At 54.5% G+C, this 15,729-nt stretch overlaps 4 protein-coding genes across 4 annotated transcripts; 2 read left to right on the top strand and 2 right to left on the bottom strand.

Annotated features, from left to right (window-relative positions):
- Positions 1-2,400: 2,400 nt before the first annotated feature.
- Positions 2,401-4,312, top strand: CPAR01_06306 (uncharacterized protein; the record flags this gene model as incomplete). Its single annotated transcript, XM_060490579.1, has 2 exons — positions 2,401-2,457; positions 2,660-4,312. 2 exons carry the CDS (start codon positions 2,401-2,403, stop codon positions 4,310-4,312), a joined length of 1,710 nt encoding a protein of 569 aa, XP_060349453.1.
- A 2,139-nt stretch (positions 4,313-6,451) lies between these two features.
- CPAR01_06307 (uncharacterized protein) lies at positions 6,452-8,983 on the top strand (the record flags this gene model as incomplete). The annotated part of the gene is made up of 1 exon (XM_060490580.1): positions 6,452-8,983. The coding sequence occupies one exon, from the start codon at positions 6,452-6,454 to the stop codon at positions 8,981-8,983; it is 2,532 nt and encodes an 843-aa protein (XP_060349454.1).
- Positions 8,984-9,624: 641 nt separating this feature from the next.
- CPAR01_06308 (WD domain-containing protein) lies at positions 9,625-12,889 on the bottom strand (the record flags this gene model as incomplete). Its single annotated transcript, XM_060490581.1, has 3 exons — positions 9,625-9,732; positions 9,787-12,423; positions 12,533-12,889. 3 exons carry the CDS (start codon positions 12,887-12,889, stop codon positions 9,625-9,627), a joined length of 3,102 nt encoding a protein of 1,033 aa, XP_060349455.1.
- Positions 12,890-15,310: 2,421 nt separating this feature from the next.
- Positions 15,311-15,712, bottom strand: CPAR01_06309 (uncharacterized protein; the record flags this gene model as incomplete). Its single annotated transcript, XM_060490582.1, has 1 exon — positions 15,311-15,712. One exon carries the CDS (start codon positions 15,710-15,712, stop codon positions 15,311-15,313), a length of 402 nt encoding a protein of 133 aa, XP_060349456.1.
- Between the last annotated feature and the right edge of the window lie 17 nt (positions 15,713-15,729).

Genomic DNA, 15,729 nt, shown 5'->3' on the forward strand with positions numbered 1-15,729 from the left:
CAGAAAGTCACATTTTTATGTTCATGTCAATCCACCATGACGACGGATAGCGGCTAACGGCTCTCGGCCAAGCTGTCGGTGTTGGACGAACGACGTCAGGAACGTTGTGTCGGTGCTGGGTAGCAATACAGGAACATCAAATGGGAAGACTGGGGCCATTTGAAAGTGAAGCTGTACAACCTCATCGTGCGTGCGTCATGCAACAGCAAGCTGAAGCAGCAGCATCGTGGCAAGGACAGACATCAAAAGCAGGACTGGCGTGACTCGGGAACAAGAAGAGGAACATTAAAACATTGTAATCGCGTGACTGAAGAGAGGCAGCATCGGAGGTTAGGATTGACCGGGGATCAATAATGAGCATTGCGATTTTGAGTAAGAGCAGCGGCCCTCACAGTTCACTTCAAGCTTGTACGGTCCTTGACCGGTTGTTGGCTGCGATGCGGTGAGGAGGGCTGGAAAGAAGGAAGGGAGCTGGAAAGGCGGAGAGAAAGGGAGCCACGTTATCCGCCCCTGGGCCCCAGGGGATGAAGGATCGGAAAGGCGGAAAGAAGCCGGAGAGAAGATGGGCAGGGACAAGGCCTGTGGTTGAGGTGAGACTGTGAGAGTGACTGAGTCTGAGTGAGAGACGCGAGGTGAGAGCTCAGCTCACGGATAACTGGTGAGAGACGAGACGAGGGAGAGAGGTGGGCCTGGCCGAGCTGACAGTTTTTTCTTCCCGCTCCCCCTCCCACGCGTTCTTAGTGTGAGAGGTTAAAAACTTCACGCTACCTATTTGAATGTACGGAGTAGACAGATCGAGGATCAGACTGGGAGGCCTGGGAGCGTTCAGTGACTTAGGTGGCCCCTCATCCGACCGGCCCCGTCTAGTCTCAGGCTCTCAGCTCCCAAAGTCACGAATCACCCTTTCCGTTTGGCCTGTTCCATCCCCATTCCATCCGTCTTGTCGCCTTTGGAATGGCCAGCTGCAAGTTGCAACCTGCAACGAGGCCCAAATGCACAAAAAAGGCGCTCAGAGCTTCTTCCGCTGCCAATCGCCGGGATGTCGCCTCACCCTGAGCGGCCTGGGCTGGCCTTGTCGCCCCTATGAAGACAGGGGAGGGGGTGGTTCTTTTCCTTCTCGGTTTTCAGGGAGTGTGACAAAAAAAGAAGACGTGGACTTGTCACCGTGACCGACTGGGACTGCGAATGCGACCGTGATGAGAAGCAGGGTATTCTATCCGTAGACATAGGCGCGAAAGGGGCAGACTTGCGCTCCCATCACTGGGCTTTCACTCATTAATTCGGCTTGGGCATTTGGCTTCTACCTTCTCACTGGCTCACCTCCAATGTTTTCCCAAAGATTGGAAACCAGTCATGGCGTGTAATTGTGAGCCGATGCTGTCCGCCGTTGTATTTCATGTCGAAGAGCCCCTCTCATGCCGCATCGTCCCCCGTTTCTCGATTTCTCTTGCGACCTCCCTCCCTCCCCGCTCTTTTCCTCTCATATCAGCCAACATATCGTGGCCTCGCAATCCATCTCACTACGCATCGCAAGTGAGAGAAAGAAAGAGAGAGAGACCGGGATATCCGTACAAACACATACCAAACGCTCACCTGCATCTCACACCGTCATATCGGAATCTCCCATACCGTTGACAGAAAACGACAGAACATCTCCATCGACGTCCCCTCTACAGATACCAGGCAAGAAAGGGACCTGCACGTTTCCCAGCCTCTGTATCCCCACATCGCTTTTGTCCGGCTGCCAGCCGTTGTTCGTCGTCCACTTTAACATCAACGGCTAAACCTCCCACGGACCGCGATCTTCTCAGTGCCACTGCCACGAGTGCCACAGCATCTCTGGGGGGTCTTGAGTCTTGACCCGTTTCTGTGACTTTGTGGGGGCCGATTTGCAAACCCGTCCTCGGTGTCCTCCACCCCTTGTCACCCAAGTCGGTACTCGCTTCCGTTTGGAACTGTGACGGTGGAGTATTGTTAGGGGCCTCCTTTCCTTCACCGCATCGTCAACAGCGAGGGACCCTGCCCCCAAAAGCGCCCAGAAGTGCCCCGAGTGCCCTTCAAGTGGCTCCCCGCGACAACGAACAAGACGGGTTCAATTTTGGCGGTGGACTGGGCTCCCTCTGAGACCAGCCTCCCTCTTCCTCCCAAAGCCCTGACGGAACCTTCTTGGCCAAGCCAAACCCGTCTCGTAGCACCCTGGAGCCTGTCGTCACTTAAAAGAAGGGAAAGCTTCAAAATCGACTAGTACCGCCCGCACCAACACCACCATACTGGGTCACCGCCTGTGTGTGTGTCTCTCACACACTCTTCCTCTGCCTTGACGCACTCGCACACTCTCTCACACATACACATCACTTGCTCGGTGAAAGACGCCGAGCAGGTGAACTGAGATATATCATCATGGCCCTCACGCAGACAGTCACTATCATCAACAATTCGGGCAAGATTATAAGTACCGTAAGTCTCTTTCTCTGGCTCACACCCGTTGCATTCCCCCCCACCGCCCCTCATCAGACTCCATGCCCACTCGATCCAGCCCTTGAATTCGGCCGTCAGAACTGTGCGCAACAACATTCGACATGCAAACAATGCATACGCACTACAACTCTCAGCCGAGCGATGAAGCCCAATAGCTGACGTATCATCTTCGCTTCTGCAGGGAAAACACCTGGCCGGTATCTTCAAAGAAGCCAAGGCTTCCTACCAGGAGAAAAAGGCGGCCATCAAGGCCGACCGGGAGGTTCTGAAGCGCGCCCAGACCTTTGATACTTCTCGCGATCTCCCTCCCGAAGCCTTTGATCGCCGCTACTCGCACGACGATGGCCGCTCTGTCGCCAGCTCCAGGAGAAGTCATCGATCGAGACGCTCCCAGTCAAGCCACCGCGATGTCGAGTACTATCCACATTCGAGACCTGCTCTGACCGAGAACAACCTCAAGACACATTCCGAAGTCTCCAGCGTCACGCCATCAAGAGCGCCTCCCTCTGCATACCGTGCTCCTTATGCCGAAACGGCTCCCCGCGATGTGGCTTTGAGCCGCCCGACCTTGCCGCATTACACCACCGCCCCGTCTTGCAGCGACAGTCTCGCAGACTCGGCAACAATCCGTGGATCCATGGTTCCCCGTACCATGTCCGCGCCTGTTATACCCAAGGGTCGCAAAGAGAAGGAAATCGATATGGACCTCGCATACGGCAACATTCCTCCCGATCTGAAGGATCGCACTGATCTGGATCCCCTGACCAAGGAGAAGGAGGCTAAGACACTCATCTCCAGGGTCGAGGGACTCCTCGACGAAGCCAAATGCGCACACCACTCCGCGACCGCTACCATCGCTCATCTGCAAGGAAATCCCGATGCCGCCGCCGCTGTTGCCTTGACGCTAGCGGAATTGTCCACGCTCTTGAAACAAATGTCGCCTGCCTTCTTATCTGTGATCAAGGGAGGCTCGCCGGCCGTTTTTGCGCTTTTGGCATCGCCTCAATTTCTCATTGCCGCCGGTGCAAGTATCGGCCTCACGGTAGTCATGTTCGGCGGGTGGAAGATTGTGAAGCAGATAAAGGACGCCCAGGCCCAGAAACAGGCAGCTATCGCCAACGCAATGGCCTTCGAGGCACAACCCGCACCACAGGCCATCGAGTATGCACAGCACGATCAGTACGACCAGTACGACCAGTATGACCCCTACCAGCAGCCACGGGAGGGGAGCGTGCGGGAAGGAAGCGTCCGCGAGGGGACCGTTGCCTACGACGAGGCATATGTTCTTGATCCTCGACTTGACGAGGAGCTTAGCTCCATCGAGAGTTGGCGCCGCGGGATCGCCCCTGCAGGTGATGATGAGAGTGTTGATATGGAGCTCATCAGCCCTGAGGCCGCGCGTTCCATGCTTGGAGACGACACCCGTACTGAGCGGAGTTTCCGGACACAACGCAGTTCCAAGACGCACCGCAGCTCGAGGACGGAGAGGACCGAGAGGTCGGAGAGGTCGCACCACTCATCCAGGTCGCATCGCAGCATCCGCGAGTCCGAGGTGCCCGAACGCAAGAGCAGTGTTGCAAGGTCCGAGGCTGCGAGATCTGAAAGAGACGCCGAGAGTGTCGCCAGCAGCCACCGAAGTCACCGCAGCTCTGCTTCCAAGCGCAGTACACGCGCGCCGACACTAGCAATTGAGGACGGCAGTCGCCAGAAGGAAGACGAGGCTATCGAAGCGGTTCTCCGACCCAAGAAAAACAACATGCTCAAGTCCCTGTTCAAGAAGAAGGAGAAAGAGCACAGAGATAGAGATGAAAGGGTTTCTGCTCTGGTGTTCTAGGATGTGACCATGAAGAAGACGCTGCAGATGAGGACAATGAAGAATGGAAATGATGCATATGGCTTGGGCGGTTTCCCAGCCTGGACGGAGTTGGGATTATAATTGGTATGCATAAGGGAGGACGCGGCTTGGAATCGGCCCTCACTTTGCATTGTTGTGGAGAATACATTATTCATCCAAGAGGGAAACATACTGACGATTACTGTTACATCATCTTTGAGCGATCAAAACTTTTCTATTTCAGAACAGTAGATAGTATCGCAATTTACACGCAAGAAACATATTTTCTGTACTCGAATTTCCATCGCACTGGGCGGGCTACGTGCAGGGACGGCGTTATGAAAAGCGAACGATGCCAGTCGCATACGGCAATTGTCAGTCAGCAAATTGAAGAAGCTCAATCGATCTAGTCTCCGCTAATATAGTGGGAGAGGCATGGCATACTTTTGATGCTGTCGCAGTTGTGGCCGGGAGCAGCGAAGAGGCGTAGGGCTGAACCGGAGATGGACGAGATCGGAAACAAAGTCAGACGGCCAAAAGCAAGTTTTTTCGTCAGCTGAACGGCGCAAGGCTCACCAGCGAAGGGTGGCACCTGAGTTACAGGAGGACTAGAAAAGCCAAAAAAGACAACGGTCTCTTCCGGGTACGAGATGGCACGCTGAAGATGCATGTCAGCTTTATGTTGTCAGTCCCCTTGACCAACTGAACGCCGCCCTTGGGTATCGCAGCAGCGGCGGCACACAATTCTCGGGGTTCTCATATCGCACAGCCGTTGCCCACTTTGCGTCGGTCACTCATGTAGTTCTTCACCCAACCCCGGTGGCGGACGGGCCTCTGCTACCTAGTTCTCATGCTGAATTTGGCTATAGCCTATCCACAAGGTTACCATCGACCGTATACTTGGGTGGCCAGGGTATGGAAGTTGGCAAGATATCTTGCTTCATGGTCGGATGACTACCTTGAGTGTATGGACACTGAGACTTTTTCAAAATGTCTGAAATCCTCGACCCTTGAATTCGAGAGCATCCTCCTTCGCTTGATACTGTCCACGAGGAGGCATCCTTCAATAGCTCAGTGTCCGTTGGTGTGGGAAACGACGCAGACTCAGTCACAGCCCCCAAACTCTCATTTTCCGTCATCTCACCTCATCATCAACCCTGCAGGTTGCGTTGGAACTACCACAACTTACGTCCCATCTCTCATCTCACTGTCATCCTCTTCGGCCCCACGAGGCGGTGTCATCCATGGAAAACTCTTTGAATCCTCCCGATGAGAAGGGGAATGTAACCTCAGCTGCGTCTAGATGATGACGGAGAACCTCGTCCCACCTCATCAAACAGAGCCATTCACGGTTGCGAGTGCGATCAAAGGCAGCAGCATATGGTCAAGCCCAGATGTCAGAATATGAAGGGACCAACAAGGCTCCCGGGTTTCTCTCGAGACATATCCCGGCCGCCACATGCAGCCATCACCAATCACGCACATCAGTTACCCCCAATGTTGGTCGGGAACGCCAGTCCTGCGCCATCACCTCGAGCTGAGCCAACTTGGCTGCAATGGCCAGCCCCAAAGTAGTGACCAGGCAAGGTATTCGTAAAGTCAAGTGCAGCTCGACGCAGGTCGCATTGCCCCTCCCCTTGTTCGTTATTCGTACGTCCGGAGATGGAGGGCGGGAGGAGCCACATGCATCCATCACCTCCGGCAAGTGTTGGTAGCTGTGTTTCCGCAAGCCTTACGAGACAACATGCAAGCTGTCTTATCAGTTGTCTTTCTCTCATTGCTTCCCCTCAATCCGTACTTCCCCTCTCACTCTATTGTTCTCCAGAGATTTTGTTCTTCAGCAGCGGTGCCCCTCCGCGTTGGATGTCGCTTGCCCAGAAAACTTCGAATGGCAATCCACACAACTTAGCCATCCAGCCCAACAAGTTGTTGAGACTCAGAGGATCCAACTTCTGCGATCTTTCAGATTGACCTCGCTGGCGATTTCAATCGTCAAATGTGCCTAGAGCGACCACCCAATAGCCAAGACTTTGTGCCACGCCGACTAACGTCACTGTCTGGTTGTCGCATTCCCTCAAACCACCACCAACACCACATCATCTTCTATCCCTGGGCCTCATCCGCCTGGGTTAAGCAGCCATGATGGAGGGCAAACCCGGCGACGAAGGGCTAGGCCTGCGGGAAAGGGACATTCAAGATCAAAATGATATTCAGATGACGCCGTCGGCTGAGTGGCATCCCACTCGCCAATTTGCTCGGAAGCCGATCAACGGGCCACAGACGCCGACAACGCCGGCACCCATCGGCAGCCCGTACGGGCCTTTCGGAAGAAGCCCGCCGACGCCTTCCGCCAAATCACCACAACCGTCCTTTTCCGAACGAGCTGCCGGCGCCGCAGCGTATTTCCCGGCACCGGCGAGCGGAAATAATGCGTCTTCTCAGCGACCGAGGCCGGCGCCATTGCAAATGGATAGGCACGAGTATTCAAACTATTCTGCCTCTTACTCCAGCCTAAGCACGCCGTATACGGGCGGACTTTCTACTGGAGGGCTTCCACCAAAACGACATAGAAGCGCTCGAGTCGATTCTCAGTCCTCGGCGACTGGTCTACTCTCACCACCGTGGCATGGTCCTCCGCCTAATCGACCGCAGTCGATGTATTATCCCCCGGAGCAAATTCGGCTTTTCAACAAGTACTGGCACCCGTCATGGAATATGTATTTTTTCCTCTTCGCCGGGATTGCATTTGCCCTCGGCCACCATTTTTTCTATGCCGGCCTTGACGGAACAGAGGCCAACGGCCAGATTCGCATGCTACGCTACGGCGCTGCATTGTCATTCCTCAGCAAGGCAAGTCTTGGATCGGCTGTGATCCTAGCTTTCCGACAAAGAGTATGGATGACTGTCCGCCGAAAGATGCTCACCCTCGCTGCCGTGGATTCGCTCTTTGCCGCGGCGGAAGATATGACTGCCATTTTCAACATTGAAGTCTTTCGCCAAGCTAGGATCGCCATGATCTTGGCCATCTATGTGTGGTGTACCCCTCTTGTCGTGGTTCTCACCTCAGACACTCTAACTGCTCAACCTGCGACGACACGCCAGACCACGACGTGCCCATCCATTCGCACTCTCAACTTTGCACAAGAAGAAACCAATGACTTTCGTACAGGGACGAAGATTAACAACCTTTTTGAGCTTTCCACTTCCTTATGGAACACAACTACCTTGAATCAGTCCAGCGAAGACTTCTTTGACTATTGGATCGGAACGAGCTGGCAATTCGAAGAGATATCTACTTCAGCAATTCTAGGCAAGAAACCGCTCTCGCGGACGAATGCAAGTCTTGATGTTTGCGGCATGGGCTGGAACTGTTCATTCACCATTCAGTTCAAGGGCCCCGGATACAAGTGCGAAGAGCTTGCCAGCGGCGTCGGGTCGACACCGAAAAAGCTCAACGGCGCCGAGGTGCCCTTCAACATGAGCATGCTTGCCCCGGTGGGCAATCATACCTACATTGCTCATGCCACCGCTGGCGAGTATCAGAACCCTCAGATGAACGACACTGGTCCCGCAGGCGTCATCAACACGCCACCGCCATATCCGCAAAACCTCGGCGCGCTCCGTGTGGAGCCGGTGCTCTGGTTCGGCATCGCTGAGGTCGATGAGCCATCCGATCCCCAGCCGATGAACCCCGCCTTGCCCGAATGGCAAACGGCCTACACCCCAAAGGTGTTTGGCTGCGAGCATCGTGAGACGGAGTATGAGGTCGACTTCAACTACACGGGTCTCACTCAAAAGACCACTGTCCGGAAGCGAACGTTCTTCGACCGCATCGTCGATACCCGCTACCTCCCCGGCGTCGACGCTCAAGATGGAACAGCGGACAACACCACAGGCACCCCGGAATCGAACTACATCTTCCCGCAGGACGTGGCTCGTTACCGTAGAACGATGGCATATCACTCCATCGGATACCAATTCCGCCAATACATCAACGGGACAATCTTCCAACCCAACACCGACGCCAACACCAAAATCCTGCAAACGCGCATCCTCGACCAGCACAACTACCTCGTCGTCAAGGACTTTATGTTCCAGGTCCAGAGCCTCTACGAAGACATCCTCATCTCCATGTTCTCTCAGCCACGCCTCCTCGCCGTCGTCTGGGCCAACGACACGAGCGAGAAGACGGGCACCCGTCTCGGTGACAACCACACCTACCCCTGCACCCGCGAGCGGACCGACCTCCGCTACAAGTACCACGCCCGCGACCTCTGGGCCGTCTACTCCGTCGCTATCCTCCTCGCCATCGTTGGCGTGGCCTTTGGTCTCGCTGCCGTCCGCGAAGAGGGCCTCGTCCGCAATACGCGCTTCAGCAGCATCGTCGCGGCAACCCGCGGCCCGGGCCTCGAGAAGCTCCCTTGGGCAACGACGCCCAACAGCGACCATCGACCCGTCGCCGGCGCCAAGGTCGGCTACGGCCTCGTACCCAAGGATCCGCACGCGGGAGGCGTCGAGACGTACGGCTTCGGGCTGGAGGGAGACGTCAAGCAACCGCAGAGGGAGCGTGAGCAACGTGACGACTCGGGCCGGACACCATCGAGGTTGGGTAGTCCCTTTCAAAGGGGGCCGTTCAATCGGAGGTGGTCTAAATTGAGTGGTCAACCGTAAGATCTAGTGCTTCTTTTACTATCTAGATATCCAGGCTGTGCCGTGAGCGTAGTCCATGCTTGATTTAGCGTTTGTTTTTGTTACTTCGTGCTTCTTTGCTGTTGGAAATCCACACAAAAGGACAAGAATGAATGACTTTATTCAGTCTTTGTAATGAGCAATGCGACAGAGAACAAGAGACGGACAAAAGCACGGGAAAGAAGGGCTAAAGCACAGGCTAGAGAGTCCTCCACAGTTGTCTTTCTGTGTCAAGTGTAGCGTTGAAAGAGCTCATAATCACAATATATAAACTGTCTACTGCAAGAAAAAGACGCGGACCACTATGTGATAATTGATGTACCATGAACCCTTTCATTTCGTGCGGCTTTTGCCTGATATCTACATTATCCCATACAGTGAAGTGGTATATGCGCTCTGCGCGGCCCAGAAATCATGCAAACGCCCGCCTTTTTTGTTTTCAAGCCCCGCCTGTGGCCGTTAAAAACTCCGAGAATGTGAGGGTAGAAGAAGCCCATCCAACCCCGCCCTACCAATGTCATTATGCCATCATGCGGTTTCCCCCTTGGTGGATGCTGTTTTGCCCGTCGTAATATGCTTGTTCGTGAAAACTCCTGTTGTCCTATCTTGATATTCCTTCGTCATTATAAGTCTTCGGCCAAAAGGGCGCGGACTTCTGGCTCGTTGAGGAGCTTGCGTTCGCCAAGCTCGAAGAGAGGTTTGCCATCACGGACAGCGCCGAAGTCGAGAATCTATCATGTGTTGGTTAGCAAATTGTCTGATGAATCTCTAAGGGTGAAACTTACCTCGACATAGGTCAAGCTGTCTCGCTGAACAGCTGCAACACAACGCCTCTGGTCGAACTTGACCTGCCAAACACCGCTCAGGTCGGTCAAGAGATCTTGAACACACTCGCCAGTACGAATGTCCCACATCTTGACCGTCTTCTCGCTTCCAGAAATGACCTTTCGGCCATCATGCTGGAAACATGTAATTGCGCCAGTATGGGCTGTGAGTACATTCTTGCATTTGCCATTCTCTGGGTCCCAAATGCGTAGGGTGCTGTCGGCAGCAGCTGACACGAGTCTTTCGTCCCGTAAGTCGAGCAGTCCGACGAGTAAGCTGTGGCCTTCTAGGGTGTGGAGACAAGCGCCGGTGTTCAGGTCCCAAATCTTCACCAGAGAGTCCATGGACCCTGAAATACAACGGTTACGTTCGTGGTCGAGTACGACGCTGTAGACTTTCTGGGAGTGACCATGCAGAACGTGCAGAGACTCGCCAGTGCTGATCCGCCAGACGCGGACAGTACTGTCGTAGCTACCACTGACGAGGGTGTCACCGTGTGCAGAAATGGCACGCACAGAATGCGTGTGTCCAGAAAGCGTTCGGATGAAGTAGGGACAGTCGGCATCATTGGCTGGAGGGCCAGTCTGGATGTATCTGCGAGAGCCGACCTCAGGCAGGCGCCAGACACGAAGCTGACTGTCACGGGACCCCGTAATGATGAGCGGCTTTGGCGGCATCATGATAGGTTTTCCATCGTGGCCCTTCCCGTTCTCAGTAGGCATAAGGATCTGCAGGCATCGAACGGTACTAGTGTGTCCATAGAAGACCTGTGTGCAAAGACCCTTCTCGATATCCCAGACACGAACAGATCGATCGGTAGATCCAGAGACGAGCATGTTCCCTTCGTATTGCAAGGCCCAGACACCGCCTTCGTGGCCTTCGAGCTTCTTCCGCAGCTTTCCGGTATTGGTGTCGTAGACATGAATCAAGGTATCGTCGCTACCGGTGATGATTTTGTCCTCATCGAATTGCAGGCATGTTATGACATGGCGGGGGTGGGCAGCAAAAGCAACGTGTCCAGGCTTGACTTTGCCGCTCGTCCAACTTTGCCGAATCATGTAATGGCGTCGGTAAAGGGACTTGAACAGATGCAACTTCTGGAGTCCCGGGATGCTGGTCTTGGGATTGGGCACAGCAGCGGCCGCCGCGTTGGCTGCTGAAAGTGGTCCCTCGGACTTGTGTTGCTTCACCTCGGACTGTATCGCATCCAGCCGGGCTACATCCTGGCCGCTAGCTCTACGCTTCGATCTATCGGCGCTAGATAAGTTGAGAGCCCTCTTTCGCTTGGAACTGCGAAGCCTGCTCGTCGAATCGGTCTTGACAACGGATTTGGTGAGTTCGTTGTCGGCCGAGTCCAGTCTGCTCAGAGGTCGCAAGTCAACCTCGGCCCCAGTGACTCCAACGGGATCTTGCCAACCCCAGCCCTGGATAATGGCCTTGTCGAGTTCACCCGGAGGCAGTGTGAAACCATCGCGATCGAACAACTCCTTCCACCCAGTTTCGTTCGTGTCCACGATATTTCGCCAATGCTTGGAGACCTGCGCAGCTCGACACAAGTCGCGGTGATCGAGGAACGACAAGACGTGGAAGCTCAACTCGAGAGGAAGCTGTTTGAAGAAGTCGCACTTCAGCGCAGGGGTGACGACATCGGCTACAAGACGAAGGGTTTTTCTCGGGCATCGCCGGAGAAGATTATACATCAAAAAGCTCTTCATCTCGTTGGGCATGGCATCGAATCTTTCCATCATGTTGCGGGTGTCGAGCATGGCGGTGTGGGCGTCGAGGTCGTCCGCTTGGAAGGAGCTGTCATCCACAACGATGGACATGTCGGAAGCGTAGCCGCCCTCCTCGGTCGTCTGTGATTCATGCAGCCAGGCCTGGTTGCGGAAGCTGACATTTCGTCGGGCAACAGCACTGCTCTGGGGTGACTCTCCATCTTCGTCATCGGAGTCTCTCGAATTCAGTTGAGCGGCTGCCAGGGTAGGCGAAAGTCTCGGACTAGGCAGGCTTGCATCCTGTGCAGCCACGGCATCGATGGAGGGTCTGTGGCCAACGGCTCTGAGAGATTGTTGGAGCGACTCGTCGGTATCAACAAATGGCTCAGGGTCAGCGTCGGTGATGGGCGGAGTGGCAACGTTACTGCTGAAGACAGTGAGTGCATCGCTTCCGATGGGGCTGGCCGCTTCCTGCAAGTTTGTTTGACTCGGTCCCGACTCTGGGGGAGTATGACTGGAGCGGTGAGGGTGAAGGGATCGTGGTCGCGTCACACGCTCTGAGCTTGCACCAGCGACTTCGGAGGTATCTGGAGTGGCCAGGTAGCCGGACGGTCTGCCCCTCGTGAGTTGGCGTCTAAGACGTTGCGAAGCGTCCTCGGGTATGGAGAGCCCAGTGGGTCTGGGGTTCCTGGAGGGTCTCGAAGGCAGGACTGGCGACGCGTTGTAGGACGGCGATGCTTCGCGGGGATTCGAACGACGAGACTTTCTTTGGCTGGCATCTGAGGGCGACTTTGATGTGCGTCTTGGGGGCTCTTGACTCGACTCGTCATCTTTCAGGAGGCCTGCTGGCTGCCTTTCGGCTGCAATCGGTGCTTTGCGCTGCTGAGATAGACATTGTCAGCAAATGCGATGGATGGCAAGGAAAGGAGAAGAGCAAAGAAAAAAAGAAAGAAAAAAGATAGACAGGGTGGGAAGTCGTGAGGGGGCTTACGGTTTTGGCAGCAAAAGGGTTGTCGACCGTGCCATCGGAAGAAGAGCCAGAGACACTGAAAGAGAAGTTCGCGAGTTCGGGGGGTAGAGGCTTCGAGGCGAGAGGATACTCCTTAGAGTCGAGTTCATGGAGAGGACGAACTTCGCGCAGGTAGACGGGTGGAAAGGTGCGCTTAGTGGTGGTGGTAGTGGTTGTAGTTGTGGTTTCTATGCACTCAGAAACGGCCAGCTGGAGGCTTGTCGAGTCGGATCCGTGAATAGAATTATTGCCTTCGTCGACAGAGAAGGAGACGGTCTGGCTAGAGCGAGGCCGCCTCACCTCCGTGGTATTGATCTGAGGACCGGGCGAGGGCGTCATATTGCCTCTCGCGTGGTATGCGGTCTAGTTCGAAATCTCGACTGCTGCAAGGTGCGATGTGAGGCGGGGAGTATTTGTCGTGAGAGTGTCGGAAAAGAGAGGGGAGGTGTCGAAGAGGAGAGGAAATGTAAGGTTTGGGATCGGAATCGGGTGTGAGTGAGGGTTGGGGATTTCGAAGGTGGCGGGCGGGATTACGGTCGCAGGTCGCAGGTTGCAGGCACGGCTTACGGGTGCGGGTACTGTGGATGTGGAGGTGGAGTTTTTTGGTGGCAGCACCGTGGACAACCAAGGCGGGAGGGGAGGGCGAACCGCGAGGGTGTGAGGGCGGGCAGGAGCCTTGGGAACTTTAGGTACGTACGGATAGGGTGTCGCGGGCCACGGCGGAAAGAGCGACTCGTTGGTGATGCGGCGCGGTCCTTGTCGGTTTTGGGGGGCAATGAAGGTAATGGAAGGTACCTCAGTACCGCGGAGGAGAAACAGCACGGGGAGGTTCGTTCCAGGTTTTCACTGCCTGCCCCCAGGTGGATGGGCACCCCTGAAGAAAAAGTACCTGGCGGGAGGTACTTGTAGATTCGACTACAAAACACCAAATATAAGGTACCACTCTCAGTATCTACTCAAAGTAGGTACCCAACCTTGGGAGGCCTTGAGTAAAGCAATACGGTACCCAATTAGTAGGTGCACGGCACAACAGAAGCCCGCTGCTCACACCGCAACGGATCGGAATGGAATGAAAGCGCAGAAGCAATGCCGCAGTGGAAGGAACGACGGGGGCGATGCAAGGCAAGCCGAAAAAGCAGGCGTCGGTCAATAACGCGGTGAGACGACTGTCGGCGGCCGGACGTCAGGGAAGTTAAGCTGGGTACTAAGGTAGGTAGGTAATGTACGGAGTATCGAGGAAAGATACTCCCGCCGCCAAGTTACCTCGGGAGCGGTAAATGGTGACAGGCAGGAATGAAGAAGGGTTCTATCAATTGTTCGCACAGCAAAATGCCGGGCATGGAAGAATGTCGAGTAGGTGCCAAAGACGTAACCTGGAAGGATTGTGGGAGAGAATGGAAGGTTTCCAAGCTGCGGGGAATAAAGTTGGCTTCAAGCAACGAGGTAGTGAAAGCGGCGAGGGAAAACAAGAGGGAAGAAGGCGTCTTCGCCTTTCTTACTTTCTTATGTGGATCAGGTCAGGCTTGGGTCCGGGCTTGTTTGCGTCTTTGTCATAATTCGAGGTAGATGATATCAAAGCACCCTCTCCTCTCCTTTGAGACTTGAGCGTAACGCTGGGTGGGCGACAGGTCATCGAGGCAATGAGAGCATAGAACAAGGGCCCAATGTCGGGAATCTCGACTGAACGAGAACAGACTCGATTGATTCATCAATACCTAGCAGGCACGAGCAGGCTAGGTAGGTGCCGTCCGGATCTCAAGTCTAGACTCTTAAGCATGGAAAGTGGATCAGGCAGGCGGGCAACGCTCAAGCGACAAGATGAAATGAGATGGCGGAATGGCAGCAAGGAAAAGAAATAAAAACAGTATCTTTTTTCGTTGCGGGTTTGTGGTCCGCTCGCCGCTCGCATCAAAGTGCCTATCCTTAGATATGTAGTAAGAGAGAGGTATCTTGAGGTGGACAGCTGGCAGAAAAGGTACTTTGCTTCGATCGCTCCTTGCTTCCAAGTTCCAGGCTTGCCAGGCTCCTCCTTTAGTGGCCTCCACTCACTCAGGACGACGAGCGTCACTGGGCCACTTGGCCGGTGTGTTGGTTCGGGAGCGGCTACAGCGAGCAACCCAGGGTTTCATACCTGCCTGACCTTGTCCAGCCAAAATCACCAGCCAACACTGAAATAGGGGCATGTTCTTTCTTTGACATTGCTTTCTCCGTCTCTGCTCTGCTTTGCTTGTTTCTTCGAAGTATTTTGGCCTCAAATGTTTGGATTGCCAACCCTGGATTACTTTCGTCCACCATCTAAGGTACCTTAGTCTTACGGATACACAGCAGATGTCCACGCCAAAGGTACGGAGTACTCCGTACCTGTCCCATGGCAAAGTGGAGAAGCAACACGTGCGCTCCAGGTCTGGTCAAAGTGAGGAAAAGTGGGATTCTAGAGCCTGTGCTCTCTTCCCAGATTCGCTCGATGGTCGACCTCAGCGACTGGCAAGCGTACATACTGCGTAGGTACCTAGCTGCCTTGAGACTTGCTGCCTCGGTCACCTGACTCTGAGCCTTTGGAGGGAGGTGTGCAGTCTGCAGTACCTTCTGTAACGACCTCAGTAAGTGACTGCAACCATTGATGGAGCCCTTCTAATTCGATCAAGCGGGGCCCCCCTCCCCTGTTAGTTGTAGAGGTATTTGACCCGGTGTTTCAAGCGTACAAGGCACTCAGCATCGCAACAGAATGTTTGTCATCCATCTCACCTTACTTCACGCATCTTAGAATTGACGATATGTTCGGAGCGATGTAAGGCAGCCAGGTAAGGTAAGTAAGGTAGACAGATATTGCTCCTGCTTCTGGAACGATTGCCTCAGAAGCACAAAGCTAGGCAAGTTGCTATCCATAACTTCGCAAGCAGTTTCGTTGCTCTTGTTGGTCCTGACTCTTGGCTGTTGCTGCGCCCATGGCTTGTCTACCAATGTTGTTGCGCTTACATACCTATGCAGATGCCGTCTTTGTCTCTGTCTATTCTCGGACAGGTCTCCCACCTCAGGTTCCTTGTTTGCACGCCATCGGCAGAATGGCTGGAATTCCCTGTCTTGGTTCTCGACTCTTTTTGCCGCCTTTGAGACGAGGTCAGCCAGCAAGAGACCTCCGAGCATACAATGATCAATCTCCATTCCAACAAACACCAGAC

Source organism: Colletotrichum paranaense (assembly GCF_030867605.1).
Source record: "Colletotrichum paranaense strain IMI 384185 chromosome Unknown Scaffold_5.1, whole genome shotgun sequence".
Taxonomy (NCBI): Eukaryota; Fungi; Ascomycota; class Sordariomycetes; order Glomerellales; family Glomerellaceae; genus Colletotrichum; species Colletotrichum paranaense.